General features: G+C 46.6%; 1 protein-coding gene across 2 annotated transcripts in view; it reads right to left on the bottom strand.

Moving 5' to 3' along the window:
* Window positions 1-20,001, bottom strand: part of Ap2a2 (adaptor related protein complex 2 subunit alpha 2) — a 64,914-nt gene extending 44,913 nt beyond the window's left edge. For both annotated transcript variants that reach the window (XM_051193395.1, XM_051193396.1), the window contains exon 1: window positions 19,776-20,001. In XM_051193395.1, the coding sequence (XP_051049352.1) occupies window positions 19,776-19,842 (67 nt within the window). In that variant the 5' untranslated portion in view covers window positions 19,843-20,001. The remainder of the gene's footprint in view (window positions 1-19,775) is intronic.
* Between the last annotated feature and the right edge of the window lie 569 nt (window positions 20,002-20,570).

Below are 20,570 nucleotides of genomic sequence, written 5' to 3'. Positions count from 1 at the left end.
CTTTGCCTACTATCTCCCAGCATGGCAGACTGAGGAGCAGCAGGGGATAAAGAGAAGAGAGCAGTTCAAAACCTCCCACATAAGGAGTAACCATGAGCTGAGCAAGTACAACCAGACTCTGGTACTGCTGCCCAAGGTAGGCTCATGTTTCCCAGTTCTGTGATGGCTCCAGGCCTGGTCTGATACAGAAGACAGCATCATAGAACCCAATGTTTCTGTGAGCATTAGGTAGCATGAGTGACACAGGCCATAAACACTGCCTCCACAGGTGTTACTTTCACTCAATTGAACACAGGGGTCACCAATTGCTGAACTCTGGAAATGCCACAAGATAAGTCCCACCAGATGAAGAGATACACAGGATTTAGAGTGCAGGGAATACTAGCAGACCTGCCCTCGTATGTTCAGATGTTTTGCAGGAAGCACCTACATCATATATTATCAGTGTGCCACTGAACCTGGCCCAGGCTCCTCATTCATGTCACACTTCCAACCCTTAGGCAAAGGGCCTCATCTTGCTAAGAACAGATCTAGGGAGAAAAAGAAAGAAAAAAAAAAAAAAAAAACAAAAAACAAAAAAACAAAAAAGCACTCTCCTGGAGCTTGGGCCCAGATGTGGTGGTAAATGCCTTCAATCCCATTATTCAAGAGGCAGAGGCAGGTAGATCTCTGTGAATTTGAGATCATTCGAGTCAGCCAGGTCTACACAGGGAGTTCCAAGCCAGTCTAATTAAAATTAGATATAGGCAAAGATAGGGGTTACTGACCTATTTTGAGTTTAGAAATCCATTTTGAAAAGGTAACCACCAGCCTGAGTAACTAACAGGCCTGTGTCAACAAGTCTGCCAGACAGTCTGAGCTGTGGGATTCTGGTCTTAGCCCCCTTGACTCTTGGAAATGCAGCAGCAATTTCAGCATGAACTTCGGAGCACCACTGGCTAATAAGTGACCCAGACTAGCTACAGACACTGGCCAGGAACAAACTGTGATTTACCTCAGTGAGTCTCAAAGAATGCACAGAACAGGGACAGGCTGGAATTAAGCACCTGGAAGAAAGCTCAGCCTCAGCAACGGGCTAGTTAATCATTTCTTCTCTGACCAAACTCATCCCTGATGGGACTGATAGGGAATGGCCTGAATTACAAAATACCTGCCTAGGCTAGGCATTTTGGCAGAAACCTCTAATCCTAGCATTCAAGACGATAAAGCAGGAGGTTCACAAGTTCGTGGCCAGCCTGAACATTGAAGTACAACCTTACAGAAAGAGACAGACAGACAAGAGAAATATCAAAACCTTGACATGTACAACAAAACTCTATCTAAAGAGAAGAGTTTTGGTCAAATGTATGCAAAGACAAGACTGTCCACCTTAATGAAGATAAGACTCTTAATAAGCACTGAAAGTCTTCACCACGATAGTCACTCACAACCTATCCACAAGCTGAAAGACTCAGGCTGCTGGATTTCCCCACCTCAGATCTTCCCAGCAATCAGAATGCTCTGAAGAACTCAACTTCAGATAATGGGCAGAAGACGGTGAGTGGCCACAGGCTTGACATGGCTATGCCGCTGTGGTCTGTCTTAATGTACTTGGGAGGGAGGGTCTCTAATCAAAATCCACACCAACAAACCCAACAGGAGGGAGGGAGGGAGGGAGGGAGGGAGGGAGGGAGGGAGGGAAGGAAGGAAGGAAGGAAGGAAGGAAGGAAGGAAGGAAGGAAGGAAGGAAGGACTAATTCACAGAGCATTAAAAATCATTCTGCTGGTAAGCCCCAGAAGATAAACCCATGTGGCCTTGACACACTAGCAGGCCCATCTTTTTCAGCAGATTTTTGGGATATGATTCACAAACCACACCATTCACTCACATAAAACGTACGTCACTGGCTTCCAACACACTCAGATCTATCTGTTCTTTATCTCCCCAAAAGAAACCCATAACCATTAGCAGTTATTCACCAGCCCCTACCCCAACCCTGGCAACTTCAACCAGCTCTTAATGTGCTTGCCTCTTCTCAGTCCTTCATCTAAGTGGGAAAGCACAGGATGTGTGATCCAAGTCTGCTGTCAAGTAGCAGTCAGCACAGCACTTCGTTTTTATTAAGTGACGCACCACTGTGCTCCATATTTTGTAACCTAGTGGCTTTCTGGGTTCTTTCTACTTTTAGGCTATCAAGAATAACATCCTGGGAACTGGAGATGATTCAGTGGTAATAGCACTGTTCTTGCAGAGGACCTAAGTTCAGTTGCCACACTTACATACATGGAAGTTCACAACCATTCGTTAACACCAGCTCTAGGGTAACTAACACCATCTTCTGACACACTCTTCTGACTTCCATGGGCATCAAGCATGCACAGGGTGCACATATATACATGCAGGCTAATCAGTCATAGACATAAAATTTTGAGGGTCACAAAAAGAGGAACATGGTATATACTCACTCATATGGATTTTAGACATAGAGCAAAGGATCACCAGCTTATAATTCACACCGCCAGAAAAGCTAGGATACAGAGAGGAACCTAAGAGATTCATACAAGGTCCCCCACAGAAGGGGAAAGGGACAAGATCTCCTGAACATATGGGGGGTCAGTAAGTGGAGAGGGAGTTAGCAGAAAGAGAAGGGAGAAGAGGAGAACATGAAGGAGAAGGAAGATTGAGTCGGGGGACAGATAGACTAAAGCAAGAAAAGAGATACCATAATATAGGGAGCCATTATAGGTTTGAAGAGAAAACTGACACTAGAGAAATGTCCAGAGACCTACAAGGATGACCCCAACTAACAATCTGAGCAAGAGCAGAAAGGCTATCTTAAATGTTCTTCCCTGACAATGAGATTGATGACTAACTTATATGCCATCCTAGAGCTTTCATCTAGTAGCTGATGGAAACAGAAGCAGACACCCATAGCTAAACACTGAGCTGAACTCCTGGAAACCAGTTGTAGAAAAGGAGGAGCGATAAGCAAAGGGGTCAAGACCAGGCTACAGAAACACAGAGTCAGCTAACCTGAACAAGGGGGAGCTAATGGACCCCCCAGACTGGTAGCTGGGAAACCAGCATTGGACTGACCCAGACCCCCTGAATGTGGGTCTCAGTTAGAAGGCCTGGGTAGTCTATGGGATCTCTGACAGTGGAACCAGGATATATTCCTGGTGCGCAAAAGGACTTTGGGAGAACATTCCCCATGGAGGGATACCCCCTTAACCTAGAGGCAGGAGGGAGGGCCTAGACCCTACTCCAAATGACTTGACAGATTTTGATGATTCCTCCTGGAAGCCCCTACCCTCCCTGTGGAGTGGGTGGGGAATGGGATGGGGGGGTTGGGGGCCATGGGAGGATGGGAGGGAAAGGGAACTGGAATCGGTATGTAAAATAAGAAAAATTAATTTAAAAAAAAAAACCTTATGAGGCTAGAGGGATTGTTAAGCAGTTAAGAGCACTTATTCTTGCAGAGGACTTAGGTTACACTCACAACACCCATGTGTGGTTCACAACTGTCTGTGCAACTCCAATTCCAGGAGATTCAATGTCCTTTTCTGGCCTCCTCAGGCACAGCACATATGAGGTACACACACACACACACACACACACACACACACACACACAGAGAGAGAGAGAGAGAGAGAGAGAGAGAGAGAGAGAGAGAACAAGAACACCCATATACATAAGATAAACATAAATAAATCTTAAAAAAAAAACTTGCCAGGCAATGGTGGTGTACACTTTTAACACTTTTAATCCCAGCACTCAGGAACTCAGGAAACAGAGGTAGATTCTGTGAGTTCGAGGCCAGCTTGGCTACAGAGCAAGTTCCAGGACAGCCAGAGCTGTCTTGAAAACAGAGAAACCCTGTCTTGAAAAACCAAACCAAATCAAACCAAACAAACAAACATTTAATAAATTAACATCCCATAGGGCCACTCAAAGCTACACAGTGAGACCCTGTCTGTCTCAAAAAAAGAACATCACTAGGAATATTCACATGCAGGCTTCTGTTAGCACTTAGACACATGTCTCACAAAGGAATTCCTAGTCATATGGTAACCACATTTAACCACCATCCCCACTGAATGTACCAACCCTAAACTAGCAGCCAGCCAGGGAGGGGACCTGAGCCCTTCCACAGGTGCCACACTCAGCACAAAGCTTATAAGTAACAAAGAGAAGTTACCCAGATCCCTTTCAGATACCACAGCAATCTGTGAGATCCACTCAGGTAAATTATGAGCCAGGGACTAGGGTTCATTCCTTCTTTCTCTTCCATGTATGAATATGTGCACATATGTCTATGTGGATGAGCCTGCCCGTGTGTGTATATGGAAGCCAGCGATCACCCTCAGGCATCATTCCTCAGGCACTATCTATACCTTGGTTTGGTTTGGTCTGGTTGGCTGGTTTTGGCTTTTCGAGACAAGGATTCTCTGTATAGCCCTTGAACCCTGAACTCTTATAGATCAGGCTGGCCTTGAACTCCAAGATCTTCCTGCCTCTGAGTGCTGGGATTAAAGACATGGGCCACCACCACCAAGCCCACTCTAATTTTTGTTTTGTGATTTGTTTGTTTCTTTGTTTTATTTTGCCACTAAACCTACAATTCACCAAATAGGTTAGACTGGCTGGTCAGCCAACCCCAGAAATTCCCCATCTCCTCCTTCCCAGTGTTGGTATTAAAAGTGTACCGCAGCCAGGCATGGTGATACATGCCTTTTAATCCCAGGACTAAGAAAGCAGAGGTTGGCAGGTTTTTGTGAGTTTGAGGCCAACCTGATCTACATATTGACACCTTGCCCTTACCAAAAAAGGGCAGTACCACATGCAATATTTTGGTTGGTTGCTTGGGGAGGAGTGTTGAGACACAGTCTCCCTATGTAGCCCTGGCTGTCCTAGAACTCGTTATGTAGACTAAACTGGCCTCGATTTGTCTACCCTTGCTTCTCCAGTGCTGGGATTCAAGGCCTATGCCACCACTACTAGCCCTATACAGCTTTCTAAATGTGTGCTGGGGGTTGAACTAAGGCTTTCACAATTATGTGGCAAGCACTATACTAAGTGAGCTATCTCCCAAGCCCCAGTGATGTTTGGATGTGCTATGGTTTTAAGTGGACCTGTCATGAAGTGACAGGAAGCCAACACATCCACTACCTCCACAGTCACCACCCATCCACATTGCTCCTTACAGCAAAACTCTTAGAAGGGTTAAGCCAGCTATTTTTGTTCCTTGAGCCATCCCAGCAGACCTAACCTCCTTCCTTATCTGCCTATGATCCTCTCCATCCCAACACATCTAGGATATCCTCAAAAGAGGGTATGCATGGCAGTCTGTAGCATGCACTCAGCAACAGCAGCAGCAGCAGTAGCCACAGCAACTGCCTCACTTGCTCAACCAGAATAGGGAAATATACAAAACCCAGGTGGCCAAAATGATGATTCCATTTCTCCTCCTAGGCCTGTACCTTCATGTCCTCACCCAGTGAGCCTTCCACTCCATCTATAAATACCACCTTTAACCATATCTCTAGCCCAGACCTCTTCTCTAAACTCCACTCTCTTTTGGAACAAATATCTCCCTATTGGCCATAAGCAGAGCCCAGACTTATCCTTTCTCTTAAAGCTCTAAAAGACTCCAGAGAGCCAGGCAGTGGTGGTGCAGGCCTTTAATCACAGCACTCAGGAGGCAGAAGCAGGCAAATCTCTGAGGTCGAGACCAAGTTGGTCTACAAAGTGAGTTCAGGACAGCCAGAGATACACAGATACCAGGGCTAAACTCTCTCCTACCAAGGAGAAGGGATCCAGGCCTGTTGTCTCACTGAACTGAGCAGAAAAGGGGCTCGGTAAAAAGATCCTTGACTTGACAGGCACTGGTTAATAGGAAACCACTTAGCTTCAAGAAGCCCAACGTGGCCTGCTTCTGGAGAAGGACCCTGTCTTAAAAATGAGAATTAGAGTCAGGTATTGTGGCTGGTACCTGTAATTCCAGTACTCAGTAAGTGGAGGCAGGAAAGTCATGAGTTCAAGTCCAGCATCCACTACACAGTAAGTATACAGTAAGTTGGAGGCCAGCCTGACCTACAAGACTTTTAAAGAGAGAAGAGTGAAATTAGCCCCAGGCATAAATAAGGCTACTGTAGTCCATCCTTGCCAGACCAAACTGTCCCCAAATGACAGGGCTTCAGCCAGAACAAAGCTCTGGGTATTAATAGACAAGAGGATGATTCAAAACCAAGGTGGGACTCGCAATGTCTAAATCCCAAGAAAATGTCACCCTGTGGGCAAAATAACAGAAGCAACTTAAAAGGATCAAGAAGCCAGCTAATAGGCAGAAGCTGTGAACGGAGAAGGGTGGAGCAGGTGGGGCAGCACAAGCATTCAAAAGAGGTAAGGAGAGGTAAGTGAGACATGTGAGGTCCAGCATGCCCGCAATACCACTGCAGATCAGCTGCTGGGAGGACAGCCAGGGACTTAAGCAGTGGAAGAAACTGAAAGAGGACCACCAGTGAGGGCTGAGGAACTTCACTGGGGGCCGACCTACAGGCTACCAAAGTGGGGGTGAGAGTGCAGACACCTTTCAAAATTGATGAAAACTACAGCCACTGTTTAAATTTGGGATGTCCCCCAAAAGCCAATGTGTTAAAGGCTTGTTCCCCAGCTTGGGAAGGAACGCCACCTCTAGCACTGGGAGGCCATGGGTGGAAGCAACCTGTAAGATGTGGGACACAGGACAGTTCTTTGAGTCCTGGATGCTCATTCTCCTAAGGGACTATGGGCCCATCCTCCGCTTCCACCTCTTTCACTTCCTGATGCTTACTTAAGTGACTTTGCTCCATGTGTTCCTTCCCTGAAGTCCTGCCAGGATACAGGCCCACAGACTCAAGGACTGAAAACTCCAAAGCTGTGAAACAAAAATCAACTTTTTCTCTGTTTAAGTAGATTATCTCATCTGTCTTCCAGACTTCAGAACTATAAACTCACTGGTCTAAAAAACTCAAATCCCAAGGATAAGAAACATTAACATCAGCCAGGTGATGGTGGTGCACTAAGTGTGAGTTCTAGGAAGAGCAGTAAATGTTAGAACCACTAATCAATCTCTTCAGTACTTATGTCAAACAATTTTAAAAGTTGGGCATCCATAGCCAAGAGACCAGACAGCTAATAAGGGCCTGCCTTTCTGATGTATCACTCAGGATGGAAGGTGACAGCACAGAATAGCATCACAGTAGAGCTAAGCCAGATACAGGCCTCATGTCTTTACTACAAGCACTAAGGAAGTGGAACAAGTACTCTGTGTAGGCTAACCTGGTCTACATAAGAGTTCCAGGCCAGTAAGAACTACATAGTGCAACCTGAGTCAAAAAAAATTAATTTTAGATGGATGTGCTGGTACATGCCTTTAATTCTAGCCCCCAGAAGGCAGAGGCAGGCAGATCTGAGAGTTTGAAGCCAGCCTGATCTATATAGCAAGTTCCAGAACATCCAGGGCTATGTAGAAAAACCCTGTCTCAAAATCCAAAAATAATTATTTTATATATTTATTTAGTGTTGGTATTAAAGGTGTGTGTCACAATCCCTGACCAATATGTGCTCTAGTATCCACGCATACACATAATCTAGAAAAAAATAAAGGGAATTTGAAATATATGCTCTCAGTATACCCTTCGAGGAATGGGTTGCACCAAAATCATACCAAAAGAAGCACTCAGGAGGCAGAAGCAGGTGGATCTCTGAGTTCAAGACCAGCCTGGTCTACACAGTGAGACCTTGTCTTTAAGGGGGGAAAAAAGATCATAGCAACACAAGTCAGCTGTGGTAGTATCTGGAATCCCAGCAGCACTAGGAAGGCTGAGACAGGGATCAAGGATCAAGGCCAATCTAGGCAACACAGTGAGACCTTGGTTTAAAAGAAAAATCACTTATAATTTACTATATAGTAGGACAGAGCATGTGCAGAGGGATCCCACAGCCCTGTCTTCCACTCCTAGCAAAGCTAAAAGAAAATAAAAGTATAGCAAAGGACAAGAATATAACACACAGATCTATGGGGGTTTTTTTGTGAGTCTTACTACATCTCACCTCAAACCCAGTATCCTCTTACCTTGGCCTCCAGAGTGCTTCAATTCTAAGTGTACACCTGCATGTCTGCTTGTTTTTGAGGAGGAGGAGGAGAAGAAAAAGGAGGAGAAGAAGGAAAGAAGCAGCAGCAGCAGCATATTTAAATTAAGTCTGCAGCAAATGTCCTATCAGAGAATATCAAGGAAATAGCACTTCACAGAACTGGATCCACACCCTCCACCATAAGGAAAACAATGACAAGAATGTCAGCTTCAAAAGTCAGGCATGGCAATGCATGCCTTTAATCCCAGAGACTCCCAGGCCAGCCTGGTCTACATAGTGAGTTCCAGGACACCCAGAGCTACCTAGTGAGACCTGATCTTGGGGGGTGTAGGGCGAATGCCAGTTTCAGAGGCTGAGCCTGCCTCAGGGGCAAAAGGACAACCTGGTGCTCCCTGGCAGGGTTATTTACCTGCAGCTCTCTCCAGCTGTACTCTCACTTCATAGGAGAAAGGGATTTGCTACTCTAGAGACAACACAGGGTGTAGTTAAACGCAGCAACAAAAGTTTAACACAGAGAACTGACTGAATGCAGCCAGCAGGGTGGAGCATGCCTGTCTTCCCAACTACTCCTGAGGCTGAGGCAAGAAAATGACTGAACCCAGGAAATGGAGCCAGCCTAAGTCATGTAGCCATCACCACTGTGTGTGTGTGTGTGTGTGTGTGTGTGTGTGTGTGTGTGTGTGTGTGTGTGTGTGTGTGTGTGTGTGTTGGTGGTGGTGGTGGTGGTGAGGAAGCTATAGGAGATAACATACTCAGGATTCCTTGTAAATGGACTCACAACAGCACACAGTACCAATAAGCTTAGAACTGATCAAAGACTTTCTAATGTCTACGGGCACGATGGGCTTCAAAGCAAGGCTCTGATCTGCTGGTACTGTGGCCAGCAACGACCACCTCCACCAAAAATTAAAAATAAGAAAGCTACTAAACCAGATTTTATTGTTGTTTTGTGGGGTTTGGTTTGTTTTCAGAAAGGTTCTCAAGTGACCTAAAGCTAGCCTCAAATTTGCTATGTAGCCAGGGGTAGCCTGAACCCCCTGTCTGCCTCTGCTGTCCAAGTTCCATGGTTATGGGCATGCACTACAAATGCTGAGCTTCAGAACTGTATTTCCTTGCTTGCTTGTTTTGTTGTTGTTATTTGAGATGTGTCTATTATTACATAGCTCTAGCTGTCCTGGAACTGTGTAGACTAGACTGGCCTCAGACTCACAGAGATCTATCTGCCTCTGCTCAAACGTGCTCAGATTAAAGATATGAACCACCACACCCAGCCTCAGGACTATACTGAATGGGAAATAAGATTCTGGGACACAATATAGGCTGATTGATATCTATTTGGGGAGAAATCACTTACACCAGAAACAGATGAGCACCGGAGGTTCCCACTCCAAGGATGCCCCCATGCTCTCTCTTTCCGACCAGGATTGAGCTGGAGTCTGGGATCCCAGACCTAGACACCACAGGTCACGTCCCTACCTGTCTCCAGGCCCTAAGGGCATGGTCAGTGTAACAGGTGTGGGCAGAGTGGATATCTCACTACTGAACTATATTTCGAACTATGAAAACCTGTAAACCAGAAATATTCCAAAATACTCATATTTTCATATTTTAAAAGATTTCACCATCAATCTAGTACTTTTTTAAAACTGCAGCTAAAACACAGACTTGCTCTCCACCACTTCACAAAGGAAGCATAGCCTGCCCTCAGGCAGCTACCTGGGAGCCCAGAGAGCAGCAGCCTGGGCCCTGGGGCTTCCTGAGCTTTTTATCCCACCTGCCTAGCCACCAACAAAAGACAGTTCATCAGAAAATATTACCATGTGAATGTGGCCTCCCTGCCTTTCAGCTATCCAATGGACAGACATCCAACCTTGGGGCCAGTGTCAAGGAAGGTAAATGGGAGAGGGGTTAATACAAAGCCATCAAGATTCCCAAAGGTTAAAGTTGCAAGCTCCAGACATGCACAGGGTAGAGGAACCAGACTGACACGAGAAACACTGGCTACAGGTTTTTCCACATGACACACAATGCAGGAAGAGAGCCACTGGCCCAAAGCTTTGGTGGCCACATGAACTGCATGACTACAGCACCTGACAACAAAGAATGGGACCTCCACAGCAGCACCCCTCTTCCACTGGGCACCAGGCAGATGTGGAACATCCCCTGCCCACCCCTCTGGAAATCCCACTACCACCAGTCCAGCTTTGTACCCTGTGCTCCACCCACAGAAGTCCTTCTGACCTCATTCCCACCTCTAATCCCCTAACCCTTCTCCACAATACTCAAGAGGAATGGGTGAGGTTGGTGAAGGAATTCATGGCTGCAGAGTCCAGTGTGGCCAGGAGTTAAAAACCTTCTCCACCCAGTTCCCTGGAGGGCTATGGCAGCACTGACTTTGTGACCTCAGGTTCCACACTCTCTTGGTCTTTAGCAGTCCTGTGTACAGGGCACTGTTTCCCAGTGAAGCTGCTGTATACTCACAAGCTATACATTTTATGCATCTTAGCCTACCCTAACAATGCCACATCCACCCAAGGGCTAATTATGAAATATTGTTGTGGCCCCCATCTCAGCACAGAAACACCCAGTTAATCCTAGACACCCTGCAACTCTCCCAAACTAAAACTACACATGTGACACTGTTTTCAGGACATGTCAGCCTTGTTGGCCTCCACATGGAAGTCAGGAATGTATAGAAAGAGAAAACCTTTCTATATTTTTGTAATCTGAGTGTAAGGCAGCACACAATTTAGTAAAAACCATCCATCGGGTTTTGCTCTTTGGTTTGGTTTGGGATTTGTTCTTGTTGCTGCTGTTTTTGAGCAGGGTCTCTCCCTGTAGTCCAGAACAGTCTGAAATTGATGCTCCTCCCTCTTCAGCCTGGACAGTGCTGGGTTTACAGGAGTGTAGAATGTCCAGCTTGTTCATTTGTGTTTTAAGTGAATGCCATTCAACTTGCATTTCTTTCTGACTGGGGAAATTTTTATTTAGCTTCTACATACAGAAGCTGAAAAAAGCCATCCAACCTTGTACCTCCCATAGCTTCCATATCAGGCCTTGTATCAGGCCACATGCCATTCACTGCTGACCTCATGGGAGAGGGTGAGAGGGGAACATTCCAGTATTTTATTAACCTACAGTCAGATGGGGACTACACCACACATTTCCACCTGAAAAGAATGCTTGCTAGGCAACACCGCATCCAAGTATACAGTCCTCCAAAGTTACCTTGGAATTGCTGATTTGTAACATTCAAATGCCTTATGTATCTCTATTATATCTCTGTCTCCTGTAGGACCACCCAGTTCCAATCAGAGAAGTTCATCAAGAAAAGTGTCCATCCCACTCCACCTCCAGATCCGAGACATCCCAGGCAAGGGCCCATCATGTCCATCCCAATGGCAGTGCTGGTCCACTGGGGTTTTTTGTTGTTGTTGTTGCTGTTGTTTTGTTTTGTGTTCTGATTTCGGAGGGTTTCTTCTTTGTGATGGTATTTCACTGTGAAACCCAGGCTGACATCAAATGCAGTCCTGCCTCTGTAATTAAAGGTTTACACTACCATGCATAGCTTCAGCATAGTGGTTTTGGTTTTTTCATTCTTTTTAAATTACATTTACTTATTTATTTGTGCATGTGCCATCATACATGTGCTGAAGTCAGAGGACAACTTGAGGGAATTGGTTCTTTCCTTCCATCATGTGGATACTATAGATCAAACTCTGGTTGTCAGTCTTGGCACAAGCAACTTAAACCCTCTAACCTATCCTGACAATCTAGGCCAACCAACACTTTTGACAAATTTGCTACAAATTAACAAAAACACTTTTATTTTTGGAGCCTTATAAATCCTAAAGTTTGAGCTAGGGTGTTGCCCTCATACTCAAGAATCTGTCACAAGTAAGAACCACCAGAGCTAGGCCCTTCTGCTCAGTAGTTCACATTGTATATTTCAACTCTTTTCACACCAGTGTACACTATCTTCAAAATACCATTTTCGGAGAGGGGAAGATGGTTCAGTAGTTAAGAGCACTTGTTTTCTTGTGATAGCCCAGGGTTTGTTTCCCAGCACCCACAACAAGTCACACACAGCCATCCAGAACTCCAGTTGCAGGGAATTCAACACCTTCTGACCTCTGTAGGCACCATGAATGCAAACAAAACACTCATACACATAAAAGAACACTGCCTTTTTTTGTTTGCTTATTTGTTTGTTTTTGGTTTTGTTTTGCTTTTTTGGTTTTTCAAGACAGGGTTTCTCTGTATTGTTTTGGAACCTGTCCTGGAGCTAGCTCTGTAGACCAGGCTGGCCTCGAACTCACAGAGTTCCTGCCTGCCTCTGCCTCCCAAGTGCTGGGATTAAAGGTCTGCACCACCAATGCCTGTAAAACTGACTTTTTAAAAAATAACCATTTTCTACAGCAGATGTTTAACTGCTCTTCTAGTCTGACTCATTTATTTTTTTTTTTTTTTAAGAGCCAAGGAAATGCCATTTAATCCCACAGAGACAGCCTTTCTAAGAACCCTGCTTCAAACAGCTGCCAAAGCAGCAGAGCATCACTCTAAAGGAAAGAGGTACCAAGCATGGTGCCGCACACCTGCAATCCTAGCACTCCAAAGGCTAACCTTGGAGTACATGTGAATTCAAGGCAAGCCTGGGAAACACTGAGGGGGGTGGGGGTAGCAAAGAGTACTGTTAGGTACTGACATGGGAGGGTGCTACCAATGGGACAGACAACTGGTCATAAAACAGTGACACCACCCTTCAGAAGAGGAGGGAGGGAAAGTGCTATGAAGATTATGTCCGCATTTCCTGGAAGCCCCAACCAACCGTGCAGCATAGAAGCCCTGCTTGTAGCAAAGACTTCCTTCCTCATCCCTCTTCATACTGTCACAAGTTTTCAAAATGGGTTTGTAAGGAATATGAATTATGCAGAAGATTGCAAAAGAAAATGTGCAAGACAAGCATTCTTCTCAAAAAGTCAGCACTTTCAATGGGACAGTTGAGAAAGAAGACAAAGTAAACTGCATGGACTTTTTGAAGGTTCTTTTTAAAATTCAACAAAAAGTCAGGCATGGTGAGACATGACTATAATCTCAGCACTGCGGAGACGGTCTGGAATACCTAGGAAGACCTTATTTCCAGATTAAAGTTAATTATTTCCAATTAATAAATATGCCAAGCATGATAGCCACACTGTCCTCAAAGGCCTAAGACAAGAGGACCACACAGTGAGTTCCAGGTTAGTCTGGACTACAGTATGAGACCCTGTCTCACAAAAGTAAAAATATTTTAAAAAGTAAAACAAGGGCTGGAGAGATGGCTCCGCAGTTAAGAGTTTGTTGCTCTTACACAGGACCTGAGTTCCGTCCCCAGCACCCACATCACAACCACCTCCAACTCCAGCTCTAGAGCATCTGATGCCCACAGGCACCTGCACTCATGTACACAAAACCACATCAAACACAATTAAAACTAAAGAAGTCAGACTAAATAAATATAGGGAAACTCTGTCTCAAAAAAAAAAGATAAATAAAAACATTCAACAGACTAGGACTAATTTATCTTTACCATTACACAGAAAAATCAAATACCAACTTCATATTTAATATTTACACAGAACTTAAGCATAATTTGAATTGTTATGTTCCATTTCTCTGTGTCCAACTTAATGGCTAATAACTAAGATGCTATGAATAAATAAATGTTTTGGACTTTATTAATGCTAAAGTACAATTCAAAGGGGCATTCTCAACAGCAGACCCTGCCAGCTGAGCACAGCAGACTACATTCTTCTCTTAGGAACCTAAGAGACACCACTTGGCCATCCTCCTGTTTTCCTTCCCTTGAGCTCCTACAGTGATTAACCATGAGGCATCCAAGCATGATAAAAACATCTGCATTATCTCCAAGCCCCAGCTCCAGCCCCACACAGGGATAAATGGCAATTTTTGCAATTTCCCTCCCATGGCAACAGGACTACACTCACACGAACCTACTTACTGTCTTTCTGCTGTAGTCCTGCCTGTTCTACGTCAATTCTCAGAATATGCTACATTCAGCACTATTAACAGAAAGATGCTTTTCAACTTGTGATGAAGCTGTGCCCCAGCAAACCCACAGTAAGATGAAAATAGTACAGCAGAAAAGGCACTGGACACACTAACCCAGAGCCTCAAGCTCAGCAGCACAGCACACTGCAGAATCACATTGTCTAAACTGGTGACCAGGGTCTTAGGGGATACTGCGCTCACTGCCACTGCTCGGCGTTGTGAAAGGATCATACAAGCAGCCCAGGGAAAGATCCAAATTCAATACCACTTTTTCATGAACTGGGCATTGCTTTCATGCATATTAACAAGAACAAAACCTCCATCAGGCCAAACCATCTTAGTCGGGGATCACTAGTATTCCTGATCATATTGGATTGTTGATATGTGAACAACAGTGCACAAAGACAAGTTCCACTGTCTGGGGTTGTAGCTCAATGACAGTGCTCTAGCCTAACATGAGTGAGGCCTGGGTTCCACTCTCAGCACTGCAAAAATGAAAGAGGAGACATGCTATGGTTCTCTTTCATGGACACACATCACTTGTGGAAAAGCACATAAAATTCTAAACCCCCAATATGGGAAGGGTTGTGGTTTCCTTGGAACACTATCAACACATCAGCCTATATGGGTGTCAAGGACCATACTGAGTGAAAACCTCCAAAGGTCATATGCTGTACAATTCCATTTATGTGACATCCTTGAGATTACAAAATTACAGAGCTGGTGAGCAGATTAGTGGTTGCCATGGTGGGAGGCGGTGGGTGTGGCTATAAGAGCTAATGCCAGGGAGCTTCATAGTAAGAGAGCAGAATAGTCTCTCACAAAAGTAGAAGTCACATAAAGCTACTCACACTAAAGCCACACAGCACCACATACACACACACACACACACACTCAGATACACATGAGTACAGGTAAAACTACTGACATCTAGGAGCTGAAATACTCAAGACCCTCAGTTTAATCCCCAGCACCAAATAGATAAATAAATAATCAAAATAATGAAACCTAAATAGCCCAGTGATCTATACTGTCTGCTCTCCCATGTTGAAAATGCCCTATTTACAAAAGATGTCCACATCAGGAAAGGTGGGGTAAATGATGCCAAGGACCTTCCTGTCAATTTCTTCACAACTTCTGTACTGGCTGGTCTGTATGACAACTTGACAAAAGTAGAGTCATCAGAGAGGAAGGAGCATCAGCTGAGGAAATGCCTCCATGATATCCAGCTGTAAGGCATTTTCTCATTTAGTGATCAAACGGGGAGGGCTCAGCCCATCCCTGGGCTGGTGGTCCTGAGTTCTATAAGAAGGTGAGCTGAGCAAACCATGAGAAGCAAGGCAGTAAAAGCAGCACCCCTCCATTGCCTCTGCTCCTGCTTCCAGGATCCTGCCCTGCTTGAGTTCCTATCCTGACTTCCTTCAGTGATGAACAGCAATGCTGAAATGTAAGCCAAATAAGTACTTTTCTCCACAACTTGCTTTTTGATCATGGTGTTTCGTTATCACAATAGAAGCCCTAACTAAGACAACTTCCTATGAATCTATAATTATTTCAAAATAAGAAATTATTGTCGGGCAGTGGGGGCACATGCCTTTAATTCCAGCCCTTAGGAGGCAGAGGCAGGCAGATCTCTGTGACTTAGAGACCAACTTGGTCTACAGAGTGAGTTCCAGGGCAGCCAGAGTTACACAAAGAAACTTTTTCTTGCAAAATGAAAAGAGAGAAAGAAAAATTTATTTTAAAACTTGGACTTTTAAAAAAAACTAAAATTTTCTCTTTTAACTATTGGTGGGCCACGTGCCACAGCAGACTCGGCAGAGCTCTTCTCCCACCATGTGGGTCCCGGGGTAGAGCTCCAGCTCCGTCCTCAGGCTTGGCAGCTAGTGCTCTTACCAGCTCAGCTATCTTACCACTCCAAAAGTTTTTCTGGCAACTTAGAAAGAGAGAAAATGGGGCTGGGGAGATGGCTCAGAGGTTAAGAGCACTGGCTGTTCTTCCAGAGGACCCTGGTTCAATCCCCAGCACCCACATGACAGCTCACAACTGTCTGTAACTCCCATTCCAAGGAATCCAACACCCTCATGCCGATATACATGCAAGCAATAATACCAATGCACATGAAATAAAAATAATTTTTTTTAATTTAAGAAAAAAAAGTAGAGAGAAATGGCAATGGCTCAGCAGTTAATAACAGTGGCTATGCCAGCCATGGTGGCACTCGCATTGAATCCCAGAACTCTCAAAGCAGAGACAGGCACATCCCTATGAGTTCAGGGCAGCTAAGGCTACACAGAGAAACAGAGACAGAGAGACAGAAAGATGAGAAAGAGAGAGACAGATAGAGGGAGAGGGAGAGAGAAAGAGAAAGAGAGAATACTGGCTTCTCTTGCTAAGGATACAGGTTCAATTCCTAAACCCACATGGCGGCTAACATGTGCCTATAACTCCAGTTCCAAAGGATCTGACATTCTCTTCTGACCTCCACAGGTACCAGGCACACATGTGGCATATATACAGACAGATATGCAGGCAAAACATTCATATACTATATCTATATAGATATAGATGTATAGTATGTTATTATTTAAAGAAGAAAGAAACAAGCTGAGATGGCCCAGCAGTCAAGAACACTTGATGCTCTTGCAAAGGACACAGGTTCAGTTCCCAGTACCCACCAATCACATGGGTGGATCACAACCACCTGTAACTCCCATTCCAGGGAATCCAATACCTTCTGGCCTCTTCTGGCACCTGCAGGCACACGATATACATATAAACAAACAAGCAGGCAGGCACACACATACACAAAAATAAAGGCAAGAGAAACAGAAGCAATTTACAGGACTCTGACACACTGAAATCACATTACTGAATTCACAGCCCTGGCTGAAGCAGATCAGGAAAGAGCAGGTTAATTTTATGAGACTAAATCTGTCTGTTACCTGAGCTGCAAAGCTACAAGTTTAAGTGACATGGGACATAGCAAGTTGGTGGCTGCCTATGCTAAGAGGGTAAACTAGTAACCCAAATGCAAACAGATACAGAACCTCCCAGCTCACATCCCTTTGTTCCCATGGACCTTTCCCTTCCTCTCAATGTTCAACCAAGGCCTCCAAAGAGAAACATCAGGTTAAAAATGCTGCTGAAACAGAGGTGGAACAGACTCTGATGACAGTTCAGCCTGTAAGCAAGTCTTGAGAACCAAGGCTCACTGGCTGGTGGCTTCTACCTACGGGACTGGCAGAGGAACCAGGATCCCACACTGCACTTTGGGGGCTGACCTGGGACCCCCTCTCCACAGAGCCACCACTCCCTCTCTTCATGAGAAAACAATAAACACAAACTCAGGACAGTGACACCCCCCCCCCAAGGGCTAGGGACTAAGTTTGCACTAGGTCTGGTCCCTGCTCCCTAGTGAGAGCTTCTGTGTCTTGCTTGGAGCTGACTCACTCACAGAGCACATATTGTGTGCCAGACACTGAGGGGCACGGAAGGGGTGAAATGAAGAGCACAGCACAGAGGGCCCTTACTTTGGTGCTTCCTATACAGCCGGACATAGACTCCACTGGAAAAAACATCACAACAGAGGACACTACTCCTTAGAAGAGGCCTGACAGTTTGGAAGTTACTTCTGAGAGAATGGCTGGGTCACGCAGAGACCTGGCTCCCAGAGAGGCCCAGGTACCCCCTCTTTCAATGGTTCCTCTAGGGATGGTGTTACACATTTCCCACACCTTTGGGGAACAATTTACCACTATTACAACTGAGGCACCTAGTGCTGCTGAACATAGTCCAAGACACAGAACAATACCCCCACACACACAACAAATGCCAATCACCCCCAACGATCAGCTGTGCAGGGAAAGCTTGATCTATAGTCAGCCAATAAGTTATTTACCAAGTTCTCACCATGTGCCACCTCTAATGAAACACAGGACGCCTGTCTAACAAATGGTAACTAGTTAGCCCCAGCACTCAGGAGGCAGAGGCGGACAGATCACTGTGAGTTCGAGGCCAGCCTCCAAACCTACAAAGAAACCTTGTCTTGAAAAACCAAAAAAAGAAAAAGAAACTGGCTTTCACTTTTAATGTCCTGCTCAGTGTAACCATCTTCAAAAAACAGGGATGGGGCTGGGGAGGAGATGGGGGCATGGGTAAAGGTACTTTCTGCCACTCCTAAGACCCACATGATCGAAGGGGAAAAGGGATTTCTCAGAAAACTGTCCTCTGACCACAACACAGGCACCATGGTTTATAGATAAACACACACACACACACACACACACACACCTGTAAATGTAGCTTTTTACAAAAATTTTAAGAAAAGAAAAATGCATCATGACTATGAACGTTATTGTCTACAATGTTTGTAAGCCCTAATCCAAGGATGCCTGTATATTTGCAGAGCAGAAGTCTACTCTTCCAGAATTCTACAGAACCAGGCAAGCTGGGGTCCTGCACCCAGTCTTATAGAACACAGTATAAAATGAAGTGTGACAACAGCACTGAGCAAAATTCCTCAGGACAGTAATCTCTAAAGTAACAAAAGTCATGGAGTCAGCTATTTGCTGGATACCAGGAAAAAAAAAAAAAAAAAAAAAAAACCAACTGACAGGAAAATGGCTTTTCTTCTCCTCAGTAAGGGAATGTCTGATAACCCTCAGAAGTTTCTGTAAGTCAAAGTCCTGGGCACCCGCCCTGCCTGACCTTTAACCTTCTGACCCATTTCACTTTAGGCCGATTTTTTTTTTTCCCAACCCAGGGGACATTGGCTACAGAACGGCTCAACAGAGAAGCGGGAGCAGCTTCCAGCATCCACACCCGGCTGCTGCCGGTTCCCTGGGGGAATGAGTCACTTTAATCGCAGTGGGTGAGATCTAATCATCGCCCAACAAGCCGCCTGAATCAGGTCCGAGACGTACGGTGTCCCGATCCCCGCCCAAAGAGAAAATCCACGCTGTTTTGGAAAAGGCTGGGTTAAAAGCTCCATTACTAGAAAGACCAAGATGACATCATGCTGGGGAGGGGCGTCTTGGGCCGGAAGCCCCTCGACAGTGCCACAAACCTCACAGACACCCCACCCCGCCCCACAAACCCATCGCTACCCTAGAGAAACCTAAACCCCGCACCTCAGTCCGAACACCCACAGGCAATCCCCAGTCATCCAAGCCGATACATGCACCCACTCTACCAGGAGTCCGCACCCCCTGATCTCTGCCTGGCAACTCTGCTTCCTACCCCCCACTGCCAGATAGCACGTCCAGGACCCTGCCCCACACACTGGCCTGAATCTCCACTCCACACCCCACCGTCTGTGCAGTACCAGGGACACCACCACCCCCGCCCCAGTCTGGGCCCCCACAGCAAGCAACCAACTCCCTCCAGATGTGCAGCCAGGACGCGCGCTCTGCACCCTAAGTGACCGCGCGGGACCCCCGCCCCACCACGCGATCTGCACCCCGCAGCCCTCCTTCCCAGACCTGCGCCGACCCGCGCGCCCGACCACATACCCCTCCCCGTCCGGGCCGCACCCCCAGGCCCCCGGCCGCACCTGCGGACCCCCAGCCGCGCCCCCGCTCAGGCCCGCCCGGCGCCTGGTACTCACAGTTGCGGATGTCGGAGATGAAGACCGCTAGGCCCCGCATCCCGTCCCCCTTGGATACGGCCGGCATCTTCGCGCCCCGGGAGCGGCCTCGGCGGCGGGCTGGAACAGCGCGGGCGCGGCCGTCACGCCGAGGAGCCCTGGAGCGCGGAGCCGCCTAGCCACAGCCGACTCGGGCCCCCGAGCGCCGCTCGCTGGGCCGCGCGCGCGAGCACGCACGACGCACGCGCCGACGCGCACGCTGAGCCTCGCGCCCGGCGATGGGCGGTGCGAGAGCGCGTGCGCATTCTCGCGGTGTTGGGCGGGGGGAGGGGGGCGTGGCGCTGGATGGGGCGGGATCGCAGCCAGGAGAACCCAAGCTATGCGGAGCGCGCAGGCGCCGCGCCTCCTGTTATCATTGCCAAGAGAAGAATCCTTCTAATGTAAACCTGACTAGCCCCCCAGATCTCACTTCGCGTACACAGGGATACCGACATCAAAGCTGGACCAACCCTGCGTCAAACTGAAGACGGGAGCGGGAGGGGGGAGGTTGCTGCGCTACCACCTGCAGTGGTCAACCTTCTCCAGTCAAACCAGCCCCAGCCTTGCTCCCTTGCGGTAGGACTGACCTCCTTCTCCTTCCCCAAGCCACCCGCGTGGAGCCCTAGCCGGAGACGCTTGCGAGCTTCTAAGCTGGGACAAAAGGACGCACTGCTCCAGGACCCCACTCCCTTTACAAATAGGGAAAAGAGGCTTGAGGATAGACTGACCACCCTTGCCGAGGTGACTGCTATGTGGAGTACAACCTCTCCACACCCA

The sequence above is a fragment of the Phodopus roborovskii genome, unplaced genomic scaffold, assembly GCF_943737965.1.
Source record: "Phodopus roborovskii unplaced genomic scaffold, PHOROB, whole genome shotgun sequence".
In the NCBI taxonomy this organism is placed as follows: Eukaryota; Metazoa; Chordata; class Mammalia; order Rodentia; family Cricetidae; genus Phodopus; species Phodopus roborovskii.
The sequence above is the reverse complement of the archived record's forward strand: the minus strand, read 5'-3'. Positions and strand labels throughout refer to the sequence as shown.